Source organism: Eremothecium cymbalariae, chromosome 5, assembly GCF_000235365.1.
Source record: "Eremothecium cymbalariae DBVPG#7215 chromosome 5, complete sequence".
NCBI lineage: Eukaryota > Fungi > Ascomycota > Saccharomycetes > Saccharomycetales > Saccharomycetaceae > Eremothecium > Eremothecium cymbalariae.
The window spans coordinates 504,828-531,396 of NC_016453.1; the positions used below are offsets into that span (position 1 = coordinate 504,828).

The window sequence follows — 26,569 nt, forward strand, 5'->3', positions numbered from 1 at the left end:
GTCAAAAGTGGTGATATGGATGATCATGGCTATCCTTTCCGCATATGGAACAGCTCGAACAGTCAGAGCCGCGTTCTTGAACGGATGGATGTCCTTTTAACAAGAACCAAGATACAGGCTATTTTTGAAAACAAGCGCTCTTTCCAAATTGCAAATTTGTTGGAGCAGTCTAGCAACTCCCTTTTACAAGGGATATTTTTATAAAATATATATATATATATCAAAAAACACACTCCTTCATTCTTATGCTGAAAAGTTTTCATTCGAGTATACAAATCAGCTTCTAAGGTTTATTATCATAGTAACATATAGGAAGACCATGTCATCTAGTGCACAGCTTGCCAAAGCTCATTTGGCAGACCATCAGCCACCAATAGTTATGCTAACAGCTAAGTCTTTCTTCGAGCAATTAACGAAAGAGGAGTCGCTGTATGCCCACTATATGTCGAAGGCATCGCATGCTGGGTCTCGAGTAGTATTGAGACAAGTTTCTCATGAGAGTGAAGCTATTTTTGACTTGGTGTTAGGTATTCACATTAAATTAAACGGGAAATATGAAGATTCTCAAGAACTAAATTACTATTTGGAATATGTTTCTCAGTTCTTGAGTAACTTGGGCAATTATAATTCTTTTGGTAATTCCAAGTTCATTCCACGTTGTTCCAAGGAATACTTTTATCAATTGATGAAATGTGCGGGGATTAGCAAAGAGTCGAAGGTTAACACGACATCATGCCCAATTAATACATATGAAGAGTTAGTCGAACAAGGGATATATAGGATCGATTCTCGATCTTCTTTTTTGGGGTTTCCAACTAGTGGTCATGTTTCAGGATATTATTTCGGTGATGTATCTGAAGAGGATCTTGTTTTGTTAAAGAAGGAAGTCTTTGGGGCAAAAGATGTTATGCCTGAAAACACCAGAATTAAAAAATTGGACAATGGTGACTTTGAAATCTTAGTGGCATCAGAAAGTACGTCGACAGCGGACAAGTATCCTGAAGAATCTTTAAAGCTATCCAATGGTGCTACTTTGACTTTTAAATTTGGTGATCATTCTCGTGAGATGAAGTTAGTTGCCGACTATATTTCAAAGGCCAAAGAGTATGCTGCAAACGATACCCAGCGTCTGATGCTTTCTGAATACGTAGACCATTTTAGAACTGGTAACATGAAGTCTCATAAGAGATCTCAAATACAATGGGTCAAGGATTTAGCTCCCATTATTGAGACCAACACTGGTTTCATCGAAACGTACAGAGAACCATCGGGTATTATTGGTGAATTTGAATCGTTGGTGGCAATTACAAATAAGCATCGAACGAGAAAGTTCGCTGCATTGGTTCAATCCGCAGGGAAGTTCATTTCTTTATTACCATGGGGCCCTGAATTCGAAAAGTCTAAACTTGAACCTCCCGACTTTACTTCTTTGGAAGTGCTCACGTTTGCTGCTAGCGGTATTCCTGCAGGGATCAATATTCCCAACTATGATGATGTAAGACTCAATATTGGGTTTAAAAACGTTTCTTTGGGTAACATTGTTAGTTCCACTTTAAGCTCAAAGGAGACCACTTTCTTACATGCTCAGGATGATGTGCTGTTTAGAAAATATCAAGCTGAATCCTTTGAAGTCCAAGTTGGTATTCATGAGCTATTAGGGCATGGATCTGGTAAACTTTTATGTGAGTTAGAAGATGGATCCTTTAATTTTGATAAAGAAAACCCCCCAATAGGATTGGACGGGAAGCCAGTAAGTACATATTATCGCAAGGGTGAGACTTGGGGATCCAAATTTGGCGGTTTGGCCGGACCTTATGAAGAATGTCGTGCAGAGGTTATTGCTATGTATTTGATCACAAATAGGGAGTTGTTATCCATATTTGGATTCAAATCTAAAGAAGAACAGGACTCAATCATTTACATTGGATTCTTGCAAATGGCTCGTGCTGGGTTGATGGCCTTAGACTTTTGGGACGAAAGCACCCAAAAATGGGGCCAACCACATATGCAAGCTCGTTTTGCAATTATGAAGACATTCTTTAACCATTCTCAAGACAAGAATTTCCTGAAGTTCTCATTCAGTAGACCAGATTACGATGATTTGAAAATTGAGTTAAAGCAGGATCTCATCGAGACTGTGGGACATGAGTGTATGAAAGATTTCTTGAAACATTTGCATATCTACAAGGCATCCTGCGATGTCGAAGCTGGAACTGCGTACTTCAAAGATAGAAGTTCGGTCACACCAGAATTGGCTCGCTTCAAGGCAGTTGTTAACAAGAAGAAACTACCAAGAAAGCAGTTTATCCAAGCCAATACCTCGGTAAACTCCGAGGGTATCGTAACATTGCACGAATACGAAGCCACGCCGTTGGGTATGTTGCAATCTTTCACTGAAAGAGAATACTAAGCAGAATTGGCCCTTAGATATATTAATTTACTGCGTAACTGTTATGTACAAAATGTTATTATATATTATATATGTAGTTGGCCTCCTGTTCCGAAACGTGTCCCTGACTGAATATTAATGCGATGAACGTGGAAGATAATCTTAACAAAGTTGAAACGTTGGAAGGGTATTTTATTAGAAAGAAACGCAAATAATCAAAGTTAACATTTTGACTGGAGGCGAACAATGCCAGGCCATAAAGTTAGTTTCATGCATAAATTATCTATGACAAATAGTGGAACGTTTAAACTATTCGTATTGAGACATGGTCAGTCGGAATTAAATCACGAGAATATATTCTGCGGGTGGATCGATGCCCATTTGACTGAAATGGGCAAACGCCAAGCAAGCAACTCAGCAAGTTTAATAAAGGCGTACTGTCAACAGCACAATATATCACTGCCTAAGATTGGATATACTTCGAGACTTGTTCGCACCCAAGAAACGATGGAGGTGATGATGAAGACGTTGGGTTTAGATGCTTGTTTCCACGTGACCACAGCCTTGTTAGATGCTCAAGAACATGTGCGTAAAGCTAGTAGTGCAAACATGATTCCTATATTACAGACCTGGAGGTTGAATGAGCGGCATTACGGGTCATGGCAAGGGCTACGTAAACCTGAGGTGTTGGAGCAGTATGGCAAGGATGAGTACAACTTTATCAGACGTAACTATTATGGACGGCCACCAGATGTTGATCTGTCAAAGGAGATGGTTCAAGAGAACGATGAGCAAGGTCCTGTGACGGGTTACCACTTCAAGGAACCAAACAGGAAGCTCAAGTATACAGAAGAAACTGCCGAGCGGATACAATTCCCTCAGAGCGAATCGTTATGCGATGTTGTTCGCAGACTGACGCCATTTTTGGTTGAAATAATTCTGAGGTTCGCGAAACAGTACGGGGGAAGCGCCATCGTAGTGGGACATGGAAGTTCTGTGCGTTCCATATTAAAGGTATTGCAGAATCTTTCTGATGATGAGATTAAAGATGTGGAGATACCAAACGGAGTTCCGTTATTACTCGAGCTGGATCTACAGGACAATTCCGTCGTGAAGCACTTTTATTTGGATCCTGAACTAGCCAAGGATGAAGGAAAGCGTCGTGAGAGCAGAGTAACAAAAGAGTAATATTATCATATATAATGTCTGTGAGTACTGAGATTAATGATATATATATATATATACATATACATATGTATATGTATGTATGTTTAGTTGTATTATTTAATAATATTGATAGATCTGCATAACCCGAAAGCAAATTATGATGAACGTAACAGTCGCACAAATAAAGAAAAACTAATGGCCAAACAGAAGTAACAACACCATCGATATTTAAAGAAGATCCTATCGAGCATTCCGAGCGGTAAAAGATGCATCATATTGCGGTTATCAACTATTAAATGCCGGGCCGACACACAAGACATAAAATAAAATAAAATAAAATAAAATAAAATAAAATAAAATAAAATAAAATAAAATAAAATAAAATAAAATAAAATAAAATAAAATAAAAACAGAGTCTGTTGGTATGAAATATGCAATATTTGCGTATGCAAAAAAAGGTCATGGTAACGTAGGATAGGATAGAATAGAATAGGAAAGGTAGGTTAGATTATGTTGCTAATTCAGCTCTTAGTTCCTCATCCGAATAATAATGGAAGGACGAACAATAATGGAAAACATTTCAACAGTATATTAACGTATAATAGTAATAATGATCATAAAAGAATGTAACTTCCAAAATATGTGGGTTTTAATTTATAAATCCTTGAAGAAAAAGGAATAATGATAATAAGAATAAAAAAATAATTATAATATTGTCTTGTGATTTGATTTTACCAGTTTCATCTTGCATCTGTTGATATTCTCAGACACACACACACACACACACACACTGGTTTCTGTCGTCCTAGTTTTTCTTTCATATTTTCATCACGCTTCAACATATTCCACGTTTTCCTTAGCAAATTGAATGACCTTTTGAGCTTCTTCACCAACCAGTTCATGTTTGACTTTTACGTGTCTACTCAACGCGTCTCCGCGTGAAAATGTACGCTGGTAGCCCTCTGTTCCGTGGTCTCGAATGCAGATTAGGCAGCGGAAGATTTTCTTTTTGGCTGCGTGGATCGTCTTTTGGTGCCTGATCAAGTCATAAGGCCTGGAGAATTTTTTGAGGCATAGTTGTTTGGTAATTGAGTTGATCAACTGGCAGGTGTGTTCCTCGTTGACATCGTTTGACGACGCATTGTGGTGGTGGTGGTGGTGATTATACCCGCCTTGGGTTTGTGCGGAAGCGGGACCAGAGGTGCCGCCACTACTATTAGCCGAAGCAGTCGAAGCTACAGCGGCTACGGAAGGGGTGGACGCCTTCTTGGCGACATGTGGAGTAGTACCGGTCACATTAGACTTCCGCCTACTTGCTGCTGCACGCCTTGTTGTTTTGGTCAATGTGGTTGCACTGGTTGCAAGCACCTTTGTTGCAGGGGCAGACGTAGTGGCTGCTGCCACTGCCGCTTCTCCAGTCACTGAGGTTGCAGCAGCGGCGGAACTATTGACGGTGCCTAACTGTTCTGTTTTGGCCTCGGCGGCGGCAGCGGCGGCGTTCGCAGAAGACTTGGTATTCTTCTTGACTGCCGGCATAGGAACAGAAACAAGAACTGAATCCGAGGCTGCTGTCGAAACAAGTACTGCAGGCGGTGGGGACGGAACAAGCAATTTGGTCTCAAAAACAGTGGGCTCTCTTGATAACCGATCCGTGCAGATCACCATGCTAGATTTGCGCTTGCGCTTGCCCTCAAACAGGGTATCGTCGTCGAAAACAGAGGAAGAGTAGTCATCCTCGTTACCATCGTTGATAAACTCGTCACCGCCTTCCACAATCACGTTAGCATCAACGAATGAGTCTGTAGCCAAAAGCGGACGAGAACACGAAGAAATCGAAGGGTTAAAATTAATCTTCCTCGTGCGATCAAAGATCTGGGAATCGTCGTCATCGGCCTCGTCGTCGTCACCGTCGTCACCGTCGTCTTCGCCAGCGACATCAGCACCAGCAAGGGCAGCGCCAGCACCGTTGTTGTCATCATCGTCGTAATCCTGCTCGTAATCCTCTCCGAGAAGCTCCAAGGAGTTGGAATCGTCGTCGTCGTCGTCACTCAGATCATCGTCAAATTCTTGATCAAATAGCTGCTGCATCGGATCGTGCATGTGAGACTGAGAGTTGTGGATGTTGTCCTGCAACGGCCAAAAGTAGTTCATCTTGTGGCTGTTCTCCTCCATGTAGTAATCACAGATGTAATCCTCATCATCCAGAAGATCCAGCTCTTGTTGTTGTTCAGCAATTCTTGTCTGATGGTCCTCGATCAGATTGTATTTACTAGGGGACAGTTGGTGTGCGTTCGCAGCTGCACCTGGAGCACCACACTGCGGCGGCGCTGCAATAGGCGTCGACGCAGCCGGGGCGGCACATCCTGCCGAAAGCCTGGGAACGAAAGGATTACCCATCATCATCACGCTGTTCAGCGATATTGTGGGCTGCACGGGCGTTAGCCTATTTGCAGTAGCGGCCGCCGGAAGCTGCTTGCCAGGCTGCTGCTGCAGCTGCTGGAATAACTGCATCAGCTGTTGATGCTGCTGCTGCTGTTGCTGCTGCTGCTGGCCGTTGGATGGGTGGTTGTCAAGGTCGGATCAGCATACTTGCTGAAAATATTGCTGGCAACACAACCGTCGCCCGCCGCCACGTAGCCAGCATGTGTATCGTCTATCACTGGGGTATTGTTATCGATAATCGTTTGCGAAGGCATAGAACAATGATCATTAGCTGTTGCTGCCGCTGCCGCCGCGGCTGCGGCAGCAGTGAACGCATTATTATGGGGATGATGAGCATTATGAGTATGGGGATGCTGATGCTGATGCTGATTAGCCGTCGTGAAATGTTTGAAAATAGGACTCGAAAGTTGCTGGAAATCCTGATGTTCCTGGGGGGGGAGAATTAATAGATCTTCAAAAAACTTGTTCGAATGACTACTAGGATTCCAGTGGTCTGGAATTCTATTAAGCTCATCATCCAAAACATCTGCTAAACTTCTTCTCAATTCTAATTCTGCCGTAGACATAGTATAAGTGTGATATATAGACCGCTTTTTTTTATTATTTTTAATCTTAAGAGTTTTGAAACGAAAATTCGATCAAATAACGTGTGATGTTTCTTCAAATAGTGGTGAGAAAGGTAGTAGGGGGAAAAATATTATTACTATTAGTTTTTTCGTGAGAAAATTCCAAAAAAACAAAACAAAAAAAAGCCACTTAATTATGAATCAATGGATCTTTTTCTTCTTCCTTTTTTTTGAGTTATAATCTTCAAAAAACCTGCAAAAAGACAACTATGCCTGTATGTTTAATAACGTGGTGCTGTTTGTTGCTACCTTTGCTGGTCAATAAATTGTGTGCTTTATTCCGCAGGTCAGGACAGGACAGGACAACGCTTGTTGCGAACTTTGGAAAAAAGTTTATATGAATTGTAATGGTGTATGATATGATATTGGTCTATGGGAGGGTGGGGGACGAGATGGGGATGGGGATGGGATGAGGATGGGGATGAGACGGGGTGGGATGGGGTCAATGGATGGGATGATGCGCAATGAGAGAGAGAGTGTGTGTGGGGAGGGATATAGTGTTTGGAACTGTATACAAAGTATAGTAAACCTGCTTCAGGGGGGACGCAAAAGAGGTATATATGGGATAGAAGAAGAAGAAGGAAAGAAAAAAGATGGATATTATTATCGTAGAAAACAAGAAGAAAAACAAGAAAATTTTTAAATTCTGTTCTGGTATAAAAGAAGAGAAAGGGAATGGCAAAGGCTATGGTGATGGTCCAATTATGTTTCCTTTTGGCTTTTTCGCCCTCTGTCTTTTCTTCGGTCGGAACCGCAGAATTTTTTGTTTAAAGTTCGATAAAGCCGAACTTTTCTGAAGAGGCCAGAGATTTCACTCTTCATGGCTTTGCTTTTTTTCACAGTTGTTATCGCGGGATCAAGATTGGTAATTAGTAATAGTATTGTAGACAACGTAGTTGTGATCGTGGATACGGACGTGGACACGACGTGGATGGTGGTTTTAAAAATAATCTTGCTCTTGCGCTGTTACTATGGGCTGTGGGATTGGGATCTTCTTTTTTGGATCCTCCGGGGTCAAGGAACCGTGTAGAAGAAAAAGGACACTTGTTTTTCCTAAAACGGTAATCCCCTTGACGAAGCGGGGAGGGTGGGGAGCAGGAGGGGGAGGGAAGGGGATGAGTAATATAATAGGAGACAATAGTTCGTTGGTAGTGATGGGTGAGAGAAACTTCTGGAAGGGCCGGCGGCACAGCCAAGCTGCAGGCAAGCAGCGGCTTGCCTGCAGCTTGGCTGCTTTCATGTTGCTTTCGTGGGCCCGGACACCACGCCGCCGCCGCGGCGGCGGCTACCGGCGGCTACCGGCGGCTCCTGGCTGCTGCTGCTGCTGCGCAGCAGCAGCAGCCAGGAGCCCAGGCCCAGGCCTGGGCCGTGTCACATGGTACATGTGATTGACCGGACCGTTCTCGCGTACTTTTGTCACCGCCAACCACGGTTCTAGCTCGATTGTGGTTTGCACGTACTGGAGTCCGCCGCGCACGGCGGACTCCAGTACATCGCCGCAGGCGAGGTTGCTGGCTATAGCCGAGGCTAACGTGCATCCGGTGCCATGTGTGTTTTTCGTTTTTATCCACCGCGATTCAAACACCTTCGTACCGTCTCCGCTGGCCGTTACCAATATATCTGCTACGCGCCGTTGCTGCAGCTCCGAAGCGGAATTGCTGTCCGGCGGCTTGTCCAGCGGACAATGGCCTCCCTTAAGTAAGATGTTTGGGGCTTCTGTTGCAACCAGTAGCTGTTTCGCAATGTGTTCCATTTCTTGTACGGAGGATACTTGCTGTGTTTCATCTCTTCCGAGCAGTGCGAGAGCCTCCGGGATGTTGGGTGTAACCAAGGTGGCTCGTTTCAACAGGTGGAGCAAGTGTGGGTCTCTGCTGCTTGCGAAGAGCACGGCTCCTGACGTAGCCGTCATGACGGGGTCGACGACCAGCTGCCCCTTGAATTGGAAGTCGTCCAGGATGTGCAGCAGTGTTTGGGTGGCGGCTGGTGTGAGCATTCCAGTTTTGATGACGTCGACTCTCATGTCGGACATTATGGCTTGCAGGATGTGAGCGATTGTGTCCGGGGGTGTTGCGGACACCGCGTGCACGGCACGCGGTGTCTGGACGGTGATGGCGGTAATGCATGTCATTGCGTAGCATCCGTGAGCTGTGATAGTTTTTATATCGGCTTCGATGCCTGCTCCGCCGCTGGGGTCAGAGCCAGCGATGGTGAGCACCGTAGGTGTTGTAGGGTCTGTATGCATGAGGGTGATTAGGGGGTGGTGGGAGGTGTTGTGGATGTGTTGTGGAGGTGGAGGGTGGAGGTGTTTTTGTGAGTGGTGAAAAATCCCGATTTTGTTTCTGACTTGTGGCTAGTTCCGTAGCAGGTTCTTGGAAAACGCGTTTTCAAAAGCGGCTAGAGAAGAGCAAGCAGCACGGGCAGCTTGCTGGCTTGTTACTGGTTTGTTTCTATTATAACCAGTTTTTTTTAGTATTTCCGGAGCGTTTTCAGATCCGTACCAAGCCGTTTGTTTCCGAACGGTGGTGTGGACTTGGTTGATGATGTACACACGACGTGAGACGTGGATAATGGGTGCTGGAGGTTCGCCGGCGAGGCGACGTCGGAAAGGTGAGGTGCGGGTAATGTACAGAAAAGATGTATGTATAAAAATGTTATTATTGTTAACTAGGTATTCGGCGGGGCCGTTCTCTTCGTTTAGAAAATATTGCCAGAAGCTTGCAATTTTTGTTCTTTACGTAGCTTCCAGTATTGGCCAGTGTATTCCCAGTAGTCCTGGCCGGTGACTGGATGACGGACTTTTTTAAACCATTTTGGACTGTAGGCGGCATTTTCTGCTTCACGTACTCTACGTGTAGCGCGTTGCTTCTCTTCCAAACGACGTTTTTCGTCAGCGGCATCACTGTAGCGGCCATCTTCCATGGCTCTTTGATCAGGACGTAGACGGGTATCTGTTGGGGCTAGCCAGAGTAGTAGTTTTGGTTGTAGGGCGTTTAGTGTTATAGCGAACGAGGTTAGGTTAAATGGGGAGTTGGGGCGCTCGTTTGTGTGCCATAACAAAAACTTGTTTCCGTCGTAATTAGGGCCAACAACGGTGGAGGTTTGTTTCGCACGATGGTGGGGCTTTGATTTGTCCAAGGTTAGTTCTTCGGAAGAACTCGGTATTAGGACGGCTTTGCCGTAAATGGATTCGTTCCAGTGGCCACCTAGAACCCATTTCTTTATTCCGCTGGAGTTGTATACTTCGCCTCTGACTTCGAAGGCGTTTGCGGAGCGCCAGCCACGCGCTTTGAAATGTAGCAGACAGTAGTCCCCGGTGGTGTGATTCGTGATTGTGACATCTCCGTGGTTGTCAATTTCGGGCTTGCCGATTAGAATGCCTATGACGGAGTTTTCCGGTTTTTTCCATGTGTATAGGTCTTCGCGGGAGCCGTCGTCAGGTCTTAGGGCCAAGTACCATAGGCCTAGATGCTTAACGTCGAATGATCTGCCGTAGAATTTTGAATCGACGTGGGATTCACCCCAGAAGTCCCATTTGGGGGATTCGGTCCACGTGGCAGATATGGGTGGGTGGTGAGATACTTGTTCAGTGAAGAACCTGTAATTTTTATCGGGCCGCGCATATTCAAAGGTTTCTCCCAATAGTGGGTTGAAGGGCTTGGCAACTCTATTGGTGGTAGAAGCATACGACGATGATATGAATGCAGCAACGTGTAACAATCTGAGGGTGGAATCATCGAATGAGCACGCGGTGTCTAATATATCGCTGTATTCTAAATCTTCGGCGACTCTTTGCAACAAAGAGGTTGGCTCGTTGAAAGTAACTGGTAAACTCATTCTAGTCATATCCTTGCCAATCATCGATTTCAATGCGGACCATAAGTTAATCTTTGGGCGTTCGTCTTTATTCAGCGCCAACTTTTTCCTGACCTCTTCTTCGTACCCCAAATATGTCCCCTCTGCTAGAAGCATTTCCATTTTCGCTTTCTGAGCTGCCGTGAGAGCTACATTTTGCCAACATTTGGCTTCTGCAAGTGGAGCAGAAACAACATCTGTAGTTGAGTCACCTATGATTATATCGCCTGGTGCGAAACCAGACACAGTGTTGGCAACAGCAGCAGCATCCATTGCATCGGTTATGGTGGAACAGGCGGTTGAATGTAACCCCAGGTCTCGAAAATTTTGGTCGGCCAATTCAACTGCTTGCTCCAATTCTAATCCAGGTTCTTTTAGCACAACATGCGCTGCATTAGTAGTGGTTGTGATGCTGGCAGCGGCATTGTTACTAACCATCGGAAGTAGTTTCTGAGCTGAGTCATTTTTAACGGACGTGTCCTCGACCCGTGAGGAAGAAACATTTTCAGCTTTCGCCCCCTTCTTCTCCCCCGCTGCCCCATGCAGGTTTTCGTCTTGAGCATGAGCGTGGTAGTGGTTGCTGTTGCCGTCGTGATTGTTATAATCATCATCTTCACCTAAATCCTCAGCATCGAAAAACTCATCAATGTCGGAATCATCGTCATCTGATGACTGGTTGGACTGAATAAACTCAACGATTTCAGCAAACTGTTTTGTAGAAGCTCTTGCATTGACCGTTTCAGCGGTGGATGCACCGTCTGCTTGAGACATCCCCTCAGAGGCGATAGTAGCTTCGTTTAGCTTTTTCTGTAGAAGTTTTTTCAGATTTCTTCTATCCTTATCCATACTGGCTAATTTCTCAGATTTCTCTATTAGCTCTATCTCCAATTCCTTCACTGACCTGATCCAGAGGTTATTAATGTCTTTTTGCTTAGATAACATCTTGACCAACCGTTGATCCCTTTTCTCTGTTAACTTATGTAATTGTGAAAAATTCTTGTTGATGGTAGATAGAGATTTCTTGGCCGTATCGAGAACAGATTCAGAAGCATGACCATCATCCAACAGCTCATTTAGGGTTGTAATTTCGATCACAATTGACCTCTGTAACATAGAGAGTTCCTGGGAAAATGGACCATACGTCATTTTTACATCCTCTTCCTCGTATATGGCGGATTGGGGTTTGCCGTTAACTAATAGATCTTCGGGCTCCTCCTCTTCTTCCTCATAATCTTCTTCAGCTCTTAATACCAAAGAACTGGGCATATTTCCGAGATTTCCATGTGATAATGTGGGATCCTCCATCAGGACACTTTCGTGAGTAAGTTTTTGAGAGCCATGGTAAGATTCATTACCAGAGTGTGTTAAAGAACTGGAACCGCTCACGCTTCTTGAACAATTCTTATTATGTTTAACTTTTGCCACATATTGCCGACCTGAGTGGGTCAAATTGTCGTTTAGCTCAAGGTCGCTTGAAGAGGGCGACGAGGATCCTGAGTCAGAACGCAAGCGGCTTGCTTGTTCTTGGATGTGACGACGTTGATCGTAATTTTGTAAGGACTTGAAGTTATCGGATGATATTTTGCTGTTTAACGTCAAAGTCGTTGCCGATGCGGTTGCAAGCATTTTAGAGATAGGAATGTTAGATCCATTTAGTTGTTGTGGTGGCTGAGGAGTTTGTTGCTGGGCTCCTGGTGGTGGTGGTGGTGACAGCGCTGGTAGTGGATGCTGCTGCTGCTGTTGTTGTTCCAAAGCAGCAGAATGGGAGGTTCCACGAACTATGATTTCTCTGTCTTTTGCTGTCCTAATTGCACTTTGAATTGCCCATACCCACTTGTTTGTCTCTATTGGGTGATTACCCTTTAAATGCCATCTCACAGTGCCGTTGCTGCCGCCGATGATTTCGAACTTTAATTTTTCACTTGAATCTAGGTGTAAATAACACGTGGACATATTTAACGAGCCACGACAAGCATTCCCCGTGTCTTCTTGATCTTTGTAATAGGATAATGTTCCATCGGAACTTAGGATAAACCAACGCAGTTTATAACCCTGTGCGAAATTGGTCCATTTACGTAGATAGCCCTTGTAAGAAGGTGGTTCGTGAAGATTATTTGTGACATCTATGACACTTTGTTCCCTAGCAGCCTTATCCAGTAATAATTTGATCTCAGTCTCCACTGCAGTCTTAGTATGTTCGGATGAGGTAGCATCTTTCTCAACAGGCACCTTACCAAGAGAATTTACAGGCAATCTGCCCCTCTTGTCTCTCTTAAATGGATCACCGCCGTGGTCCAGAATCCAACGGCACATCATCACGTCGCGTTTCTTTACAAATTCATGCAATACAGTATCACCTGTCTCCGGATCATTCCCATTAATATCTAACAGCTCAGAATTTCTCGGATTGCTTAATATCGATTCCAAATGCGCAAAATCCCTGTTATCGAAGGCTAACCTGAACTCGTGTGCGATCTCGGCAACATAGTTAGCCCTACTGACTTGCATCAACTGTGCAATGTTCAAGTTCTTACACATCTCAATAGGCTGCAAATGCGCATTATTAATGATACAATCATTGATTTTTCGATGATTCATCAACAGTTGTACAACATCACCACGTGATTGTAACGCTGCTAAATGCAAAGACGAGTTACCATCAGAATCTTGCTTGTTTATATCCAGCTCAACCAACTGAGAATCAGATTTAGACGAACTAGGCTTGTTACACCAGTTCGATACAATGTCCCTAATCAATACAAAAGGCGCAACCTGCACAGCATAATGTAAGGTTAGTTGAACAACTTCTTGCACAGCTGGGTTATTCAAAGGCTGAAAATCAGCTGACTGAATTAGTTGATTCAACTTAGAAAACTCACCTTGACGAAGAGAATCTAATAGCTTAAGCCTCAACAAAGGCTTGCTAATTGAAGAAGACTCCGTTTTCTCTTCAATATTCACTACTTCCTCCTCACTCATGCTTCAATCTAATGTTATCACCTAGTAGTACAATTTTTCAATACAGTTTCGAAATATAACTTCGAAATATAGCTTCAAAATATAACTTCAAATATTACTCCAAACCCTGTCCTTGTTTTACTTCGTTGGGGTTATATTTCCACTGAAAATATTTTCTTTTTCAATTAAGTCAACACTAATGATGATCCAACTATGTTGATAATCGTGTCTTCGAAATGGTGTATTTATTCCAATTGAAGAATGTTTTCTGTTCCAAAAATTAACTTAAATAATATAGGAGTAAATCGTACCTAAGAATTTGAGTCCCGTATTTTTCTCTGCTCTACAACACTATTCTTGTCGCAATTGTATAGATGCCCTGCCTGCCTATACTTTTCCTGTTCCAACTTATTGGGAGGCGTTTGGATACTTTGGTAATGTAGTTAGTTGTGTTCCTTGCTTCAGAAAAAGTGCGTGTAATAGGGATTGCGGATCACGAATGGCTATGCTCTACGTTTGACTAATCCAGCAAAAGCACAACAACAGTTCAACGACTACGTGTTTCGATATAATTCAAAAGTGGCTTAATTCTGTATAAACATGCTTTGTCTTTAAATAGAATATATATCTGTTATTTGTGTATTATGTACATCATAACTGGGATTTAGTTCGTTCCAAAAATTTTCGTAACTACCATACAATAATGATGATGGGTTTTTTAATAAGGCGAACAAGGTCATTGCTTAAGATGTGAAAGTCGTGAGCCGTGAAGGATCAGTCATTCGGGAAGGATTAGACTCTCCCAAACGTACTGCTATTAGCTACGGCGAGGGGGGGGGGGGGGTAGGGGAAGAGAACAGGTAAATTAAAAATTTGAGATGTTCAGGTTAACTATAATGACTAAATCTTTTCTACAGGGAGTTTTGGTTGGAATAGATAGAAAGATGAAGAGAACAAGAAACGTAGTGTGATTGGTGTGATTTTCCTTCGGGGAAATCTTTAGCATATTAAATAGTATGCAATGGATATTTCAAGCTTGCAAAATTGTATAGTTTTTTGTGTTTGAAAATCAAGTTTAAACCTTGAATACCAAACAATAGTTTTTTAAACGGTTCCGGGGTCTCTTTTCTCGAAAGTGAGCTAGCTGTGCCTTTGCGTGTATATGTGATGTTATAATCGAATTCAACCATTTATTTAATCCGAGAGATGCGCAGAAGGACCTTGGATCTGTTCTTTACTAGGAGCTCATCAAACGGCTATCCCAGCAGGAAGAACAGCTTGCCAGCCTTGGATAACATTATATTCATTGCCTTTTAGGGGCCAATAACTACTGTTTTGGTGCTTATGAAGGTCTGGATGTTTTGAACACAGCCCGAATATATCTCATCTCCTGAGGTGAGGAATATAGTGCAATCTGAACAAGCGTCACTTCCTCACTGTTGGGCATGCTGAAACCTTCGGAAGTCGTTGCGAAAGGGACAAGAGAAACACAAAATATATAGATTTTCTTTTTGTTTTAGGAAGAGGAACAAGGGCAGTATACATGTTATGTTAATAAGTTCGTAAGTTAAAGACTTTTTTTTCTCATCCGGTTATGCTCACATCGAAGTAGTCGTAACCAGATAGCAAGTACTTGAGGTCGTCTGACCTCTTGTATTGATAGGGAGTGGGTTTCGTGTTATTGGCCCTATCGGATATTCTGTTCATCTCCACTAGGAACTTTTCAATTAAAGAAGCGAATCTTTTAGTTTGTCTGTGTCTAGATGAGATCAGCAGCGAAATGCTACCAGGACGGATAATATAGCCAATTCCGAAACCATTAGCACAAACTGGGCCGAAACCGAAACCTTTTAAGCATGAATTACTACAATTTGAGGTGCTTAGCACATTGGTGTTCAACAGGCTCCAGCCACTATCTTCGAAGATAGGTGGGATCGGAATGCTATCTTTAAAATTATTTCTCCATATACAATACAAGGCATATAAGTGACGATCTTGGCCTTGTCCGAGAGAACACTCTTTAGAAATTTTAGAATGATGGGCGCAAGCCGTTTGTAATAAAGTCAGCCGTTCTCTATCGGTGCTAATGCTGTTGAACATAGATTTGACAAACTCTTTGGACTTGTGTGAAACAGTCCTAATGGCTTCCGTTCGGCCATTCTGGAACGACTTAGTCATCGCAGGTTCATACGTCATTTCGAATTTACCGTACAGCGCATAGTACGCCGTTTGAAAAGCCATTTGCAAAAATGCATCGGGAGAAGTTTTAAAATGGGATTTGATGCGGTTCGATCCATACTGTTTAAAGTGTAAGACTGCAAATTCAAACTGAGACAGCATGTCACTGAGCCGCGTTTCTGCAAAATGAAGGGATGACAGTAAGAAAGAATCCAAAACCCATTCCAACCTTCTTGGTATAATAATCAAGTTTGCTGCATGGCTAGGCCGGTTGCTCACGGGATGAGGACGTTCATCAAATATCTTTGGAACGGTTTTGGCGATTCCCTGAGCAAAATTCAGAATACTGTCAGTGTATATATCTCTGACTAGTCTTAGAACAGTATGGCCATCAACACCGGTGTGCTCGAAGTTTATTCCAGCCTTACCATTTTTCGTTACAATTAGTTGTAACTTATAATACCATCTATTTAAACAAGTGCCTTGTTGAACACCAAGTGGAATACCCTGGTTAACATTTTGTTTCAATTCCTTCGGGGTTGGAAAACGTATATCTGAAGTGCCACATAGCATAGAGTTAGCAAGTTCCAAATCATCAGAGATTTCCACATCATCCAGACAGATAATGAAAAGCGCACTGTCAATAATTTTCAAATTGTTCCAGTTGGTAGAATCATGAGATTTCGATATATATTCACGAATATTCGACCAAACACGTGTGGTTTCCGTGCTGAACACACCCCATGGATACCTGTTACTCGGTTCAGACCCACGCTCACCATCCATTATTATTGAATAGAGGTTCCACTCCAACTGCTCGGGACTCTGAAATATAGGCTCGTTGTCCACATCAAGAACATCGAACCAGTAAAACTGCGACTTGTACATGACCACTACGTGATGTGAAGTAGAGTCTATTTGAAAGTGACAAGAATCATCACCAGGGGCTGGAGGAATCCTCGAGGATCCAAACATCTTTGCATACTGATCCATGGATAGCCTAACACCTCTAACAACATCTTGACTTAAAGTATCATGTCGTATAGCTTTTACAAACTTCAAAATCGAAACTACTAGCTTTGAAGCCCTCTTCAGCTGTACCGAGTGCTCCCCAAAGGTTGCCGACGATACAATTCGCATCGTAGGATCATCTTCAAGTTGGAAATATGGATTCACATTCAACACCACCGATTCATCATACTGCAAGTACGAATCATACCAAAACTGTTCAATGTACGAAGTCTTGTGATCTCGCCTATCCAACTCCGCATCGTAATCCCTCAACCCAGCATCTAACATCTTTAACACATCTTCAGATTGCTTCACAGCCTCCTGAGTATAAGAATGCCGCTTTTCATCTTGAAGCGGCTCCAACCTTGCTAAATACCTATCTAGTGTGTCTCGCAAATCAGGAATAGGCAAACGTTGCAACCTAAATTCCTCCATCATGTCGTACTCTTCGAGAACCAGATCAGATCCAATCAGAAGAATAATACATAAATAAATAGTCGATTGACCTACATTAAAACTGCCAAAGAATAGATGGCCCCTGGCTCTACTGACTCCTAATGGACCCTTTTTATATCGCTTCCGTTTTTGCTCTCTTGGAACCCCGGATTTCTTTAATCATCAACTCAAGCTCCACGGGAGATGGATAGATGGATTGCTTGGTTATCCTACACACGGGTGGACGCAATCGGTTGGGAATTAATAATTCAACAACTCCCAACATTCTAAAAGCACAGTTTATCATGCAATGAAATAGAGTATCGCTGTCCGTCCGTTATCTCGCTTACTCCTAATCGAACAAAAAACATACCATTTCCATTAATCCCGTTTATAGAATGGGACAAAGCGCGCTACCATGTCATTATTATATTCAATTCCCCATTTACCATCCATCTCTCTGCCGTAGCCTATGTCTCTCGAGCTGGTTACCAAAATAGTATCGAATTACATAATCAACCACTCGAGAAACATGTTGTCATGACAATAAAATCACGTGATATTTTCCAGGTTTCGGCGGTGATGCTATGAAACTGCTATTGGTAAGATTGTTATACCAGAGCACACGAACGCAAAGAAAAACCAAAACAAATGAATGTTATTAAGGGTCAAGATGATCACTTCAGGTAGAATTAGAAACTAAAGGGTAGGTAGGATATAGATCAGGAACGTAGGTACTTGAGTTTATTAGATAAGTTGTTCGAAGGTCAATTGTATTATTCACGAGTATTTTGTTTTTTCATTTATTATAGGCTTTTGAAGGAATTGGGCAGGGCTTAAAAATAGGAGAAAAAAGTGGTAGTTGGGATCTACTAAGGAGAGGCAGGTACGTGCACAGTATGCATCGAGTGAACGTTACACCAGCGCAGAGACATACGGGACATAAAACGCACTATGCGCTAAAGCAGGTGATTGGGAAGGGGGCATATGGGGTTGTTTATAAGGCGGTGAATAAGGCTACCGATCAGGTTATTGCGATTAAGGCTATTGAGTATCAGAATGAGGAGGAGTTACATGAACATATGCTAGAGATTGATTTATTGAAGAACTTGAGGCACGAGAATATTGTGAAGTACCATGGGTTTATACAGTCTTCACATGAGTTATATATTCTTTTGGAGTATTGCATTAGAGGGTCATTACGAGATTTGATTAAGAAGGAAGCTTTAAGTGAGGCAAAGGCGAAGGTTTATGTGAAGCAGACAGTGAGGGGTTTGCAATACTTACATGATCAGGGTGTTATCCATAGGGATATTAAGGCTGCTAATTTGTTGCTTACTGAGAATGGGATAGTGAAACTTGCAGATTTTGGTGTTTCTACAAGGGTCACGAATATGGCGATGACTTACGCAGGTTCTCCAAATTGGATGGCTCCCGAAGTTATGTTAGGTAAGGGGGCGTCAACCGTTAGTGATATTTGGTCACTTGGCGCGACAGTTGTAGAATTACTAACAGGAAATCCCCCGTTTCATAATTTGGTTAATGAGGCTGCGTGCTATGCTATTGTCAATGATGTCTATTATCCGCCAGAACACTTATCGACACAATGCAAGAATTTCATTGAGAGATGCTTTCAGAAAAATATGTTTAAACGACCCCAAGCACACCAGTTGTTGCAGCAAGACTGGTTGAAGGAGGGCAGGGATAAGTTAGAGCAATTTAAAGAAGATAACGTTACGGAAGACAAATGGGATTCCGATTTTCTGGAAGTTAATACTGTTGCTTCTAGGTCATCGCCAAAGAAAAAGCTGGATGATTCTTATAGATATATCGACCAATTAAGATCTGGCCAATTAATTTCCCCCCCTGAAGTCGTTATGCAGCACGTAACCGCGGAGGACATATCTGACTTGCTGTTTGAGCTATGTGCTACCGATGAAGCTAAAAAAGAGGAGCTGTTTATGTCTTTATTCGCTCTTGATAAAGAGTATATGATGGGTGCAGGCTTGAGGTTGTTTATTACTTTAGGGGGTGTTCCCCTGTTGCTTTCTTATGAAGAGGTACTATCTACCTATTTTGCAACAAATATTGCATTGTTAGTTCAATGTGGCATACTAACTAATATTAATAATATACAAGATACATCACTGCTATTGAAGATCACCGATCATATGGCTCGTACTCTTTCCAGTGACCGTTGGTGCAAATGGTGCTCTTCGGTTTCTTCATTGCAAGATGCATTGATATCTGAATTGCTTCATGGAAGTAAATTGGCAGAAACAACCTTACTACAACTATCTTCCCATCCAGCGTTCAGATTCGATTTGGGCAAACTAATGTTATCTAATTTTAGAGGATCTCTAAGATTGCAATATACTATCTTTAAATGTTTGAATAACATCGTCAAACGCACTTATTCACTGGACTTCACTAATCAAACACCACCAAACTCAGTTTCAGCGTCATCTTCTGTTAGCTCTCTTTCGCTTCATATGGATTCTTCCTCGTACCCCGCAGGGGAAACTCTACCTAATAATTTTATTGATTGGCTACTACATTTCATCCCAGGTCCAGATGGCACCTCAAAAAATACTAAACTATTTTTAGAGCTTTGTTATTATTCAACTCATCTTAGCTCCATTCGCCTAAGCGAATTGATTGAAAGTCCCCCATTTTTGGACTTCATTTCTGAACTCCAAAGTAATCCAAAACTTCCACACTGGGCGTTATGTTTGAATATTTGTGTGGAGTTATCGAACGAATTGAATAAGGATGCATTACCAAAGATGTTACGCATAGGAAACCGCTTTTTTGATCAGCCCGACCTGTTCACAGGCACCTTGGAGATCCTCTTAAACTGTTTGTTATTTGCATTGCGTGAAGGATACCAGTGTAAATTAAGCGGCCCACCCGAATCGATTCAAATTCTTAATGATAGCTACGAATGTGGAATAATTCCATGTAATATCTTAATAGCGAGATTTTTCGAAAAAGAGGACCAATTCCCTAATTTCATAACGAAATTTACCAAATTAATCTCCCTCCCCCCTTGTGGGAAATTGTGCCATGACTTAGTAATGACTCCTAAGTTTGTGGACAAGATGATTCGCATTTTTACACTCTATCAAGCTAGTCTAATAATCCAAATTGATGCTTTGAAGTTCTTAAAGCTTGTGCTTACAAAAGCTTTAGAATACACTCCTCAAAGCAAGCATACTGGCGTTTCGCCAGGGAAATTACTGGAATCTGTACTTTTGAAGCCACTCAAAAATTCAGATGAAGTATCTCTTTCCCAAATTTTCAGTCGCATGTCTAAGTTTTTATCAACTAATTGGAGTCCCAGTAAATCAGCTCAGTTACACATGACAACTGGTACTGCCAATTTGCTAGACACACCCATTGCATCAACGACTCAGTCTCCTTCTTCATCCCGTCATGGTCGTTTGGGAAAAGTAGGTAATGATTCCATATTAATTCAGCAGTTATGTGAGGATATAGCCGCACTCAATAAGGATAACTATACGCCTTCGCATGATTCAGATGGGTTTCTAGTTCCTAGAAGGTTGCCATCTGGGTATTGATTGTTTAGAACTATTATATTTCTAAATCAGGAAATATATAAATAAACATAACTTAAAAGCGTTCGTTCCTCGAGGCTCACATTGTTTATGTATATTCCGTTTTGGTATCTAATACATTTTTTATATATCAACTGGTTGTTTGGTGTATCAAGTTGCATACCATTTGATCAGGAGAATCCGATAACCTACAAATCTGTAGAAATTTCATCAAGTAGATGTTATGTTAGAACTTGCTGAAGACAATAAGATATATGAGGAACTGTTCCCTAAGCAATTCGGTCGCTCACAGCAAAATGAATTTAAAGTCCTCGAAGAGATTGGGCGTGGTTCTTTTGGGTCTGTACGCAAAGTGCTTCATATTCCGACTTCGAGGTTAATGGTTCGTAAGGAAATCCAATATGGGAACATGAATACTAAGGAACGTCAACAACTTATATCGGAATGTTCAATTTTAGCAAGATTACGGCATGAAAACATAGTTGAGTTTTATAGTTGGGACCATCCAGCTTCTGGAAGAGTAAATTCCAATGGTACCACTTTCCAGGGAGAAGTTTTGTATCTTTACATGGAGTATTGCTCCTGTGGTGATCTCTCCCAAATGATAAAACACTATAAGAACCAACGCAAGTATATAAAAGAAAAAAATGTTTGGAGAATTACAGTTCAAATTTTAATGGCATTGCATAAATGTCATACATCTCGTGATTTACCTCAATTAGAGACAATTTATGACATGTGTGATGAGGGATCAGCAAATAGTCACTTAGTCATTCATAGAGACTTGAAACCAGGGAATATCTTCTTAACTAGTTCCGAAGAAGAGGCCAAGGAATTTGGTCGTGGTGGAAACAATGTTGAATATGGCAAGGTGTATGTGAAATTAGGTGATTTCGGCCTTGCAAAATCGCTGCAATCAAGCATTGAGTTTGCTACAACATATGTGGGCACACCATATTACATGTCACCAGAGGTCTTGATGGACCAACCATATAGTCCACTTAGCGATATTTGGTCTCTTGGGTGCGTTATTTACGAGATGTGCGCATTACAAGTGCCTTTCCAAGCTAAGAATTTTATGGAACTACAAACGAAGATCAAACAAGGTTACGTTGAACCATTACCCGATCACTATAGTAGTGAATTACAAGATGTAATAGAAGCATGTATCAATGTTGACCAAGCTATGCGTCCCAGTGCCTTTGAATTACTTCAGAGGATTCAATTGAAGATAGCAAGAAAGTCATTGGAATTAGAGAAGTTCGAAAGACATTTATTAGTTTATGAAAGAGAATTGACCAAAATAGGAGAAATGTTGGAAATGCAAGCCAGAGATTATGACAGGGAAATAAACGGTCGCAGGCTACGATACCGTAAAGATTTCGAGACTGCAGTAGACAAAAGAGTCAAGGAATTCATGAGTGGGAAAAGATACCAAGAAGCTCCTGAATTCCAAGATCGATACAACGTTCGCATGCCTATAAACCCATGGCGATCAGATAGGAAAATGTGAAAGAAGAAAAACAAATTGATATATATAAACATATAAACATATAACAATAACAAATCAATCTGGGATAAAGTACGGCAGTTATATATAATATGATGTGTATAATATAATAATAGGAAATATTGAAAGTTTGTTTTTACGCACACATTCTTTTTTAAAAACTGAAGAGTATATTATATATGAGTTTCACCACTTTTTCCCTGTTAAAACCTCATATGCCTCCACATACTTATTTCTTGTTCTTTCGACAATATCTTCTGGCATTTTGACGCCATCCACACCATTTAGCTTATTAGCAGTTAGCCAGTCTCTCAAAAACTGCTTGTCATAAGATTCCTGTGACCTACCAATAGCATAATGTTCGCTGCTCCAGAAACGAGAAGAGTCAGGAGTCAATACTTCATCAACAAGTACAATTTCATTCGTTATCTCATCAATACCAAATTCAAACTTCGTATCAGCGATGATTATTCCCTTGGACTTCGCATACTCTCTACACTTAGTATAAAGATTAATAGCCAAAGCAGCTACACGATCACATAATTCTTTGCCAATCAAAGCCGCTGCCTGTTCTGGAGAAATATTCTCATCGTGGTCCCCTTGTTCAGCCTTAGTTGAAGGAGTGAATATGGCTTGAGGGAATTCCTGAGACTCCTGCCACCCCAATGGCTGCGGCTGCCCATGAACGTTCCCCGTTCTTTGGTACTCCTTCCAAGCAGAACCAGTAATATAGCCCCGAACAATCACCTCCAATGGGATTAACTTATGTTTCTGCACCAACAACGCTCTACCATCTAACTGCTCCTTGTACTTGGGTTCCGACAATTCCTTGGGTAATAAATCATAAATAGTCTGTCCAGGTGCCAACGGCTTAAGGTGGTTCCGCACATCCCCCTCCAAAAACTTGAACCAGAACTCTGACAACCTGGTTAAAAGCACTCCCTTATCTGGTATAGTGTTCCCCATAATTACATCATATGCGGAAATACGGTCAGTGGCAACAAACAGCAACGTCTGCCCGTCCACCTCGTAGATATCCCTCACCTTGCCCCTAGCCAACAAGGGAAGAATACCATCCAGCTCCGTCTTATCAACTGTCATTACCGATACTCCCCACTAATATATACTTTCTATGTTAATATGCCTTCAGAAAAAAACCTACTGAAAAACCCCTGTTGCAAGAAGCTCTTTCCAATCGACACTGTTCACGATCTCACGCCTTTCTTTAAATACAAGTCAGGTCTAGACCTCGTTTCAAAATCTTCCCAATGGCGGCTCCCCATCCGTCGTTGCCCTTATATTATACAACATTGCCTAAATTACTTTTCTTCCACACCCACACAGAGGAAGAGAAACAGAGAAACAGAGTCAAGTCGCACCAAAACCAAATCATTGGTCTCTCGAAAACCTATATACAAAAACAGAATTCCTCTGGAACCCACATCGCCCCACCCCACCATGCATCCCGCACCCTCCAGCTCCGAAAACGATCCTGATGCTCGAGCATCATGCCTCCCCTCGAGCGATCTTCCCAGGATTATCTTACAGCTCCTACCGAACAAGAGACTGCATCATCCTGCAGCCTGTTCGAGCCTGTGGCAAGTCGTATTACATAAGCCATCACTGTGTACGTGATGGTGATGCTCGAGAATAAAAAGAAACAATAAAGGAAGACGAGAATCTGTAACAGAGCAGTAAAAATGTCGCCTTAGTTGGCCTCCGATGATTTTGTTTCATTGAACAAGGGGGATTAGACCAAAAATAACAGTAAGTGGAGGTTGGTGAAGGATTGAATTGCTTCAAGGGTATAGGAGTTAGGTTGAATCAATCAATAGGCGGATACAGGATTACACAATTGTTTCGTTTACCAGGACAGGGAGCAAAAATACAATTTTTACTAGATAGTTGAAATTGTAAGGTGTTTTGCTTTTTCATTTTTGTTGCACGGTTTGTATAGGAAGGACTAAGTGCTGGCAGAAAACACGAAGCAATTAGCTAAGATAGTTGAGGAATTTATTTACACAAGGAGGTAAATTGTGATATATTAAATTTGAAACGGTGTCAAGAGACGTTGTGGGCATAGGATTGGCTTCGATAACGTTAAATAGAGAAGTTTAAGGGATTTTTGGAGTGTTTTGAGGATGCCTAACTTTCTTGATAGGGCATACGATCGGTATAGTGCGAGTCAGGGAGGAAGTAAGCTTTCTTCGCATCACAAATCGCTGTTATTGGATCCATCTTTGGTGGAAGATTATCAGGATATTATGTTGCAGTTACCAAATGGGGGGAATGCAATACGGACGGACGATGAGCTGAGTGCCAATGGGAGTGTTGTTGTGATGTCTCCGCCTGAGACGCCGGAGCGGAAACGTGAGAGTGTTTTATTGCCGGAGGGGACTCCCGAGAGCGAGGGAGGAGGGATAGGGAATCAGCCGGTTTTGGGTTCCCCGTTAAAGCACACCATACTTGCCAGTGAGGTTGATAGCGTAGAGCCTAAGGCAGCAGTGAGGGCAGCACTACGAAACTGCAATGGGAAGATGGGCGGGACACAGCCACGTCTTCTTGAAAGCGATGCAGCAGGAAAACGATTGATGGATGCAAGTGCCGAGGAGGCATATCCAGACGGACAGGGAAGTTCTGCAGTAGAGGTTAGCAGGACTGATGACGGTAATGAGCACGATGAAATAAATAAAAGTTCGGAATATGATGATGAAGATGATGAGTACTGTTATTCGGATTCTGATTTTGAAGAAAGTCTTGAGGGCAGGCTTAGAGAAATGGAGTCTGTGAAACAAGAGGGGCGTGCATTACAGGAAAAGAACAGGCCCAATGTACTGAGCGTAGGTGGTGGTGATTCCGCAGCTAGAGGTGTCTCTAATTTTAGGGCGAACTCTTATTCGGATGCACCTAGTGATGAAGAACTTGATGAAATATCCTCGTCAGAAGAACTTTCTCTAATTAAAGATGATGACGAAGATATAGATGACTATTTGCCTTTACCACCTCCACAGGAACTGGATCCTGGGAAGTTATATGCACTCTATCCGTTTCAAGGACCGGACCCCTCGCATTGCCAATTGGATCAGGATCAAGGGTGCGTCTTATTAAATGATCAGGACTCTTACTGGTGGCTGGTGAGACGTTGCGTGGATGGAAAAATTGGGTTTGCCCCTGCAGAAATATTGGAGACTTTCCCAGAACGGTTAGCCAGATTGAATTGTTGGAAAAATGAAAATATGTCTACTCAATCACTTTTCCAGTTAAATCAGAAAGAGGATAGTCCCGAACACAAAAACGACGCTGATAGTTCCCAATTAAAATCTTACGAAGAAGGCAATAAATCAGTTAGCTTCAACGACGTGGTGAGTTATGCTGAGCGTTACTATCAGCCTTCAAAGGCGCAAGATCAAGTCTACGCAAATAAACACGAAGACGATGAACAAAACATAAGTTTTCATGTTGATGAAATTCATCACACTAGATTAAACGATCACGATATGATTGACGAAGACATCAGTGATGTTCTAAGTGAGGCCCCTGCTTCCTCTGAAGCTATGGTACCACTTAACATTAAGAAGGTTAGAAATAATAATACGGAAAATAATAGCACAGATGACGTTCCGCAGGTTGTAACCCCACCAAATTCTGAGCCCGCAAAAAATAAAGACGATGAGTTAAAACAGATATTTAAGGCACCGATATTGCCATTTTCGAATAGTCGCGCGATTGAAATACCAAGCTCTAATTCCCACAACTCCATATCTACCATTGGGGAATATTCACCTTCCTCCTCGGAATACACTAATGATTCCCCACAGTTTGACAGCAAGGGCAAGTTTATTAAGGACAATCAAAATAATGCTATCCCTACCGCAAGAGCAATTCAAGACATCTCACGACTGGTAAGCACCCCAACCGATGAGACATTACAGAATCCTACAGATGATGAACAAATTTTAGTATCAACACCCCAGATCTCATCATCTTCGTCCGGTTCTACTACAGAATTACGAACAAATATAACCAATACTGAATCTGAGGAATCTTTTCTAGATATTCCCAGGAATGAACACAACTCATTATCATCTGTAACAAGTACTCAATCCATCGGAAAATATGGTCATCACCCAGTTGTTCATGAACTATACAACCCAGTATTTGACAAAATTGAAGATCTATTGGAAAAATTAGAAAAGTTTAAAACTTCTCCTTCAAAGTTGAGTTAAAATTGGCATCTCCTTTCATATTTCTAGGTACCAACTACAGTTGTAATTATTCTCTTCGATACATATTAATCCTAATATTGCTAATATCAGTATATTTCTCTGAATTATTCGTTGATCGTTCAGCGCGATCCGTCTTGGAAATTGTTTTTCAGTTTCACATATATTCTTCTTCATGCATATAACCTCATCTCGTTTCA

At 42.1% G+C, this 26,569-nt stretch overlaps 9 protein-coding genes and 1 further gene across 9 annotated transcripts; 5 read left to right on the forward strand and 5 right to left on the reverse strand.

The window, feature by feature from the left end:
* Positions 1–319: 319 nt before the first annotated feature.
* On the forward strand, positions 320–2,410 carry Ecym_5245 (dipeptidyl-peptidase III; the record flags this gene model as incomplete). The annotated part of the gene is made up of 1 exon (XM_003646781.1): positions 320–2,410. One exon carries the CDS (start codon positions 320–322, stop codon positions 2,408–2,410), a length of 2,091 nt encoding a protein of 696 aa, XP_003646829.1.
* Positions 2,411–2,635: 225 nt separating this feature from the next.
* Positions 2,636–3,577, forward strand: GPM3 (phosphoglycerate mutase family protein GPM3; the record flags this gene model as incomplete). The annotated part of the gene is made up of 1 exon (XM_003646782.1): positions 2,636–3,577. The coding sequence occupies one exon, from the start codon at positions 2,636–2,638 to the stop codon at positions 3,575–3,577; it is 942 nt and encodes a 313-aa protein (XP_003646830.1).
* An 807-nt stretch (positions 3,578–4,384) lies between these two features.
* Ecym_5247 lies at positions 4,385–6,564 on the reverse strand (the record flags this gene model as incomplete).
* A 1,345-nt stretch (positions 6,565–7,909) lies between these two features.
* Positions 7,910–8,866, reverse strand: THI20 (trifunctional hydroxymethylpyrimidine kinase/phosphomethylpyrimidine kinase/thiaminase; the record flags this gene model as incomplete). The annotated part of the gene is made up of 1 exon (XM_003646783.1): positions 7,910–8,866. The coding sequence occupies one exon, from the start codon at positions 8,864–8,866 to the stop codon at positions 7,910–7,912; it is 957 nt and encodes a 318-aa protein (XP_003646831.1).
* Positions 8,867–9,318: 452 nt separating this feature from the next.
* Ecym_5249 (uncharacterized protein) lies at positions 9,319–13,455 on the reverse strand (the record flags this gene model as incomplete). Its single annotated transcript, XM_003646784.1, has 1 exon — positions 9,319–13,455. One exon carries the CDS (start codon positions 13,453–13,455, stop codon positions 9,319–9,321), a length of 4,137 nt encoding a protein of 1,378 aa, XP_003646832.1.
* A 1,563-nt stretch (positions 13,456–15,018) lies between these two features.
* Positions 15,019–17,058, reverse strand: YAT1 (carnitine O-acetyltransferase YAT1; the record flags this gene model as incomplete). Its single annotated transcript, XM_003646785.1, has 1 exon — positions 15,019–17,058. The coding sequence occupies one exon, from the start codon at positions 17,056–17,058 to the stop codon at positions 15,019–15,021; it is 2,040 nt and encodes a 679-aa protein (XP_003646833.1).
* Positions 17,059–17,957: 899 nt separating this feature from the next.
* On the forward strand, positions 17,958–20,639 carry CDC15 (serine/threonine protein kinase CDC15; the record flags this gene model as incomplete). Its single annotated transcript, XM_003646786.1, has 1 exon — positions 17,958–20,639. One exon carries the CDS (start codon positions 17,958–17,960, stop codon positions 20,637–20,639), a length of 2,682 nt encoding a protein of 893 aa, XP_003646834.1.
* A 220-nt stretch (positions 20,640–20,859) lies between these two features.
* KIN3 (serine/threonine protein kinase KIN3) lies at positions 20,860–22,149 on the forward strand (the record flags this gene model as incomplete). Its single annotated transcript, XM_003646787.1, has 1 exon — positions 20,860–22,149. One exon carries the CDS (start codon positions 20,860–20,862, stop codon positions 22,147–22,149), a length of 1,290 nt encoding a protein of 429 aa, XP_003646835.1.
* A 183-nt stretch (positions 22,150–22,332) lies between these two features.
* On the reverse strand, positions 22,333–23,247 carry ADE1 (phosphoribosylaminoimidazolesuccinocarboxamide synthase; the record flags this gene model as incomplete). Its single annotated transcript, XM_003646788.1, has 1 exon — positions 22,333–23,247. The coding sequence occupies one exon, from the start codon at positions 23,245–23,247 to the stop codon at positions 22,333–22,335; it is 915 nt and encodes a 304-aa protein (XP_003646836.1).
* A 1,040-nt stretch (positions 23,248–24,287) lies between these two features.
* Positions 24,288–26,372, forward strand: BUD14 (protein phosphatase regulator BUD14; the record flags this gene model as incomplete). Its single annotated transcript, XM_003646789.1, has 1 exon — positions 24,288–26,372. One exon carries the CDS (start codon positions 24,288–24,290, stop codon positions 26,370–26,372), a length of 2,085 nt encoding a protein of 694 aa, XP_003646837.1.
* Positions 26,373–26,569: the final 197 nt, after the last annotated feature.